The 5666-nt window shown below is 51.6% G+C and overlaps 1 protein-coding gene across 1 annotated transcript in view; it reads right to left on the bottom strand.

The window, feature by feature from the left end:
* The window catches only part of DNAJB12 (DnaJ heat shock protein family (Hsp40) member B12), a 16408-nt gene that overhangs the window by 6272 nt on the left and 4470 nt on the right, over positions 1 to 5666 (bottom strand). Inside the window, 2 exon segments of the mRNA XM_006915533.2 lie at positions 1370 to 1515; positions 2772 to 2952. Of these exon segments, the coding sequence (XP_006915595.1) occupies positions 1370 to 1515; positions 2772 to 2952 (327 nt within the window).

Raw genomic sequence — 5666 nt, 5'->3', positions numbered from 1 at the left:
CAGGAATTTCCAGGAGAGGCCAAAGCCCCGGTTCCAGTCCAGGCTCCTCCGCCGCTGGTAGTGTGGCCTGGCCGAGGGGCCCTGTCTTCCCCGAGGTCCAGGTCTCAGCTGCTGTTCCTCTGCCTGGTCCTGGGGCCTCCCCAGGAGAGCTCCCCAGGTGGGAAGCCTGTGCCCCAAAGGACCCCAGCTCAGGCCCTCCTGGGTCTCCTGCTCCCTCTCAAGCAGCCCACTCTCTCACAGGAGTGTGTCAGAGCTGCATCTGCAACCTGCAACCCCTGAGAATAAGGAGAATGCCCCTCCTCCTCCCATTCTGATAAGGCTCCAAGGTCAGATCTGGCCTCTCACTGACTGTCAGGGCAGGCTGCAGGCAGAGTTCAGGCCAGAGAAACATTAACCACAGCTACCTTGCCTCCCTACTCCGATTCTCCTTGTCCTCCTGGGGCTGGCTGACAGGCAGCAGGGGATGATGCCTGCAGACCGTCCTATGCAGGACCAACCCCAAGCAGTCTGGAATGGAATACCTGGGGTGGGCCCCCAGAGACAGCACACTAGGTCTCGGGGGTCTGCTCTGCCACTGGCTCCCCACCCGGATATGGCCACAGCTCCAGTATTGTGCGGCACCCTGCCTGGGCCAGGAACGGCTAGTCACTATACTATATCCAAGAAGGAGGTGAGCCTAAGATGAGGAGGACAAGGCAAGCATGAAAAAAGAAATATCTGGGGAGATGTGGAATTGCCAATGCCCAGTAACAGTGCTGACACAGAGTGTGTACTTGTGTGCCTGACAGACTCAATGAAAATACAAACGGTTAAAGGGTAGCTGATGATTTTAGCCAGAACAAAACACTCATCCCAGAACCAATAGGCCTTGAGGCTAGAGAGACTGTGTTGACCCCTGCTGTAGGCCCTAGGGTATGTATGGAGTACGACAGAAAAAGAGAGTGTATGTGTAATGGGGTTTAGGGGCAGGTTGGCTATGGTGCTGAGGAGGTCACCAGGCCAGAGGCCCCTGACATGGGGCTGCTCAATTTCTCAGCACAAGGAAAATTGTTATCAAGATCCCAAGATGGAGAAGTGCATACAGGTGAGTCAGGAGAACTGCTTCTTCTCCTCAATCACTGTGCAACTTTGGAGAGGCCATGGGTCCTCCTTTGCTTCAGTTCTCCTCCTGTAATCCCCGGGCAGAGGTGGCGCTATCTTAGCTCTGACAGATCTGTGTGGCTAGGGGTGGCTACTAGGACCTTCTTAGGAAGCAGCTCCTGAGTCTGTAGGACTTAGATCCAAGACCACTTCCTGGAAAAGCCTCTGATTCACCCCTAAGGACAGGAGATATAAACACCAAAACGTCAGAAAACCAGGGCTGGCTTACCTTTGAAAGCTTCAGTGGCGCCAGGTGCATGGTTCTTGTCTGGGTGGAATTTGAGGGCCAGCTTGCGGTAGGCTTTCTTCAGGTCCTCATCTGAGGCCCCTCTGCTCACCCCCAGGATCTCGTAGTAATCTTTACACTGCTTGACCCTGAGGGGGGAGAAGAGCGTGTCGGGGAGCTCTACATGGGCCCGTGGCACTGAGGTGGGTGAGGAATAAGTGGCATGGGCACACAGCTCTGAGTGGGCTTAGGGGAACAAGCTGTCAGACCTAGAGAACAAGGGAGCATCAGGAAGCTCCAACTGGGATGGGGATCTGAGCAGGGCCCAGTGGAAACACCAAGAATACATTTAGGACTGAAGAGGGGGCAGCTGCTCTGTTTGCCAGGCCAGGAACCACTGCCCTTTGCCAATGGCATCCTCACTGCAGGCAACCTCAGAAAGACTATCAGTCAGGGGTCTCTGCCCAAGGGCAGGTGTGGCCCAAGCTCGGCCAGCTGTCTCTTCTCCTGACAATCTGAGTCTTGAGTGGGCAACATTAAGGCCATGACAGGCATCTGTTCACCATATCTGAGGACCCTGAAGAGACCTTGCTTCTCTTGCATCAATTCTTATTTCTGAGGTCCCTGGAGACCCTGATTCTTGGCCTTTTCCAAGCTTTCCCATCTCCCCTCAATCAGTTTCTACTGTTTACAGCTGATAGACTTACCTGGTCAAAACCCTGTCTTGTCAGAAAAATGTAAACTTGTCATGTGCATTTATGGCAAACTACAGTCATGCTAGGTCACATGCAGGCTGAACCCCAGTCCTGAAGCTTACTAATGTCTTCACTAGCAGCCAAGACCATGAGGGAATGACAGTGGAGGGATCCCGAGGATAGTTTGGGGGGAAGTATGGGGAAAATGAGACCTGGGATCTCTACTCCTGAGAAGTCTTGGCTGGACCATCTCAGCCAGTATTGAGCCCAAGCCGTGGAGGGAGAACTGTCTCTTGTCTCCGCTTTACCCTACACAGGCTCTGGTCTGAAAGGGTCTTTGTTGAGGGTGTGGGTTGGGGGAAAATCTGGTGGGGCAGACCAGGCTTCATTTCTGTCTGACAAACAGAGCTGTGTAAAGAGGCCAGGCCTGCGCGGCCAGCAGCAGAGGAAGCCAGCGGTGTCAGCGTTTCCAGCCTCTGCTGTGGTCCGTCTCAGTGGGAGGAGAAAGTGGAGCCCTGATTCTCACATTATATTCCAGGGCCTGATGAGCTGACCACTGGACCTTCTTCTCCATCTTCGAGACCCTCCCAGGGCCCGTCCAGACCATAGGTAGCAGTGATGTGCCACAGGAAGCTGTCTCCAGACTTGAGAACTTCCCACCACTGCCCCGACCAGGCCCCGACCCCTGCCCGCTGGGCCCAGCCCTCTACCTTTTCACGGCTGCTACTTGTTCTGCAGTGTAGCCTTTGGTGCTCTCTCCTCCTCCAGCTTCGCCGTTGGCCGAGGGGGCGTTGGACCCACCTGCTTTCCTATGGGTTGCATGTGTCGTGTCTGTAGTTTGGGGCTGGTCACCAGCAGACTGTGGTTTCTGGTTGAGGGACTCGATCAGGCCTGTGTGAGGCAAGGAAACCATTCAAGGTTCCTGCTCCAACAAGGACACGTACCCTTATTTTCCCTGCTTATTTTCCCTGTAAAGCCACTAGCCTCTTTTCCTGACTCGAGCCCGTCGGGGGCTAGCGGGATAGTCACCTGCTCTCTTAGGATCCACAGTCCTCAGGAGTCGGTAGGGTATATATAGGTCATTTTAAACTCAGCATAAAAACAAACTATTTTTTCTTTTTTTCCGTTCCCCAAAATAAACTATTAATCCTTCAGATTTTTTAAATCTCAAAATAGTGTGTTCAACAGCCAACCTCTGTTAAGAGCTGAGATGAGCAAAGTGCTCTGCAATGGGCATTCCACTTAGCAAGACTATCTGATTCAGCTGGGATTGGTCGAGAAGGATTTCTGGAGGCCTGCACTTAGCCACGAAGAGGAATGGGGGCAATGAATTTGCCCCAGAGGGCCAGGGGTAGTGCGAGACTCAGGATAAACATCTGCTGTGTTAACTACTTGCTGTTTTTAAAAAATTTTTCAAATGGCTGGCCATGTCAAATGTCCTCCTTCAATGTTCAGAGTCTATACAGGGCATTAGCTGTCACCCTCAGGATCGTGGTTATTCATACCCAAGTCCTTGGTTCCTGCTAACTCTGTAAGGGCAGGCTCAAATCTCCGGCATTAGTCTCCTGTGCCATTTCAGGCACCAAAACAGTTCTGAACCCCCCCTAGTCTTGCCTGGGGCACAGTGCCCTGGGAAACCAGGCAGGTACCCAAGACACCTCTGTGCTGCTGAAGGACAGCAGCATAGCCCAGTGCTCCCTAGCTTCTTTCAAATGTTCCAGGTGCCTGCTGGGCTCAAGGCACTGTGCTGGGTGTCAGACACCCTGTACTGTGACATATCTGAGTCTCACCGAAGGGACCTTGAGCATGGCTTGCTCGGAACAGAACACTGGGACTCAAGTGGACCAACGTGCCCTGAGCCACTGCTGTTAGTTGCTCACGGGCTCTCACCGAGCCAGCAGCTGGGAAATCCATACACAGGAGCTAATAGCTGAGTTTGGCCCACATGAGGGAGGTGGAGAAGCTCCTGTAGCAAACCCTGAGAGGGCACTCTGAGAGGACAAACAGGGATGTGTGCTCACTATGTGTCAGGCAGGTCTGGGCACAGTGTGCTGCATGTATTAGCTCATTTAGTCTTCATGACAGCCTTAGAGGTAGGTCTTACGACCACCATCCCCATTATGAGGAGCTATGTGTTTGATCAACTTGCCCATGGCTGTACAAGCTCGGTAGGCAGCACTTGAATCCCATGATGTCCAGCTCACAGGACCTTGCTTTTAACTGTGCTGTTAGCCTGGACCACACGAGTATGGCAGGGGAAGCCACTTCCATGGTCATTCCAAGTATAGAAGAGAATTCAGAAAGACCCAGGTTTCAATCTCGGCTCAACTACGTTCTAACAGTATGACCCTAGTCAATCTGTGAAACCTATTCCTCACAATGGGGGTATGAAGATGAAATGAGACAATGTGTGTAAGCACTCAGCATGGAGACTGACATACAGTAAAAGTGCAAAATGAGTAGCTGCTATTATGACCTGGGCCAATGAACTAGCTGGAAGATGAGAGGTGAGGACTTGAGGTGGTGGGGCTGGGGAGCTTCGAGGCTTAGGAAAGCAAAGTTTCAGCACTTAGCAGGCTTTGAACCCACTTGCAACCATGATATTTTACTCTGTCCCATGTGCCAGGTCCATGCCAGGCATCAAGGGAATGGCAAAGGAGGAAACCCCAAAATGAAGAGATGCTGATCAAGATGGGACAGAGGGAGGAGCTTGGTTTGCTGAGTTTTTAAGGGCTTTTAAAAAAGTTGTTTATTTAGATTTCTGGAAGCCCCAGTGGTCCAGGCTGAGCTGACATACCCTAAGGACAACATGACCAGCCATTAGATTGCGATACACAAGAATGTCAGCCAGAAGATGGGATGGACTCTCTTCAGTACTTCTCAGGGAAGCATCTGGAAGCTTTTCAGGGCAGTTACACAGAGTCAGCCACTCTAATTTCCCTAGGCTGCAAAAAAGAAAGCTCTGGTTCAGACAGATGATTCCTGCTTGAGTTAGCAATGAGAGACTTTTGGCTGCTGACAAGTAGGTCTCTTTTGTGGCCTGGACATCCCCTCTACCAGGTCCACAGGGTGTGACTGCCTCATCCTGACTCACTGTTACATCCCTAACTGGCACAGTGGCTGATTGGCAAATGTCACAAAGGAGTAGGAGGTAGAACAACTTAATGTGGCTCTGGCTGAAGTCATTGTGGGAAAGTGTGGAATTTGTAGACAGACATGGCCGCGTTCAAATCCTGATTTGCCCCTTCCCAGTAAAGCTGGCAGACATTTAGAAAGGGAAACTGGTGGAAGAAACCAAAACTGGGGTGGGAGGGGTGGTAGCTGAGGTAGAGGTGAATGCATTTCTATAGTCAAAGCCACCAGGGGTGGCTCTCCTCAAACCCAGACTGGAGAGTCATTGCTTGGGTTCAAACCTGGCTCTGCCACTTGCTAGCAAGGTCATCTTAGATAAGTTAAGAGCTTCTCCATGAAAATGTATCTCTCTCACGAGAGTTGGAAGAGTAAAGGAGTAAATGCATATAAAGAACTTGGCCCAATGTCCAGAAAATATTGTCATCTGTTACTGTGACTTTTATTTCCAGGCTCTGTCCATGCACCTGTAGTGC

Source organism: Pteropus alecto, unplaced genomic scaffold (genome assembly GCF_000325575.1).
Source record: "Pteropus alecto unplaced genomic scaffold, ASM32557v1 scaffold155, whole genome shotgun sequence".
NCBI classification, from domain to species: Eukaryota; Metazoa; Chordata; class Mammalia; order Chiroptera; family Pteropodidae; genus Pteropus; species Pteropus alecto.
The sequence above is the reverse complement of the archived record's forward strand: the minus strand, read 5'-3'. Positions and strand labels throughout refer to the sequence as shown.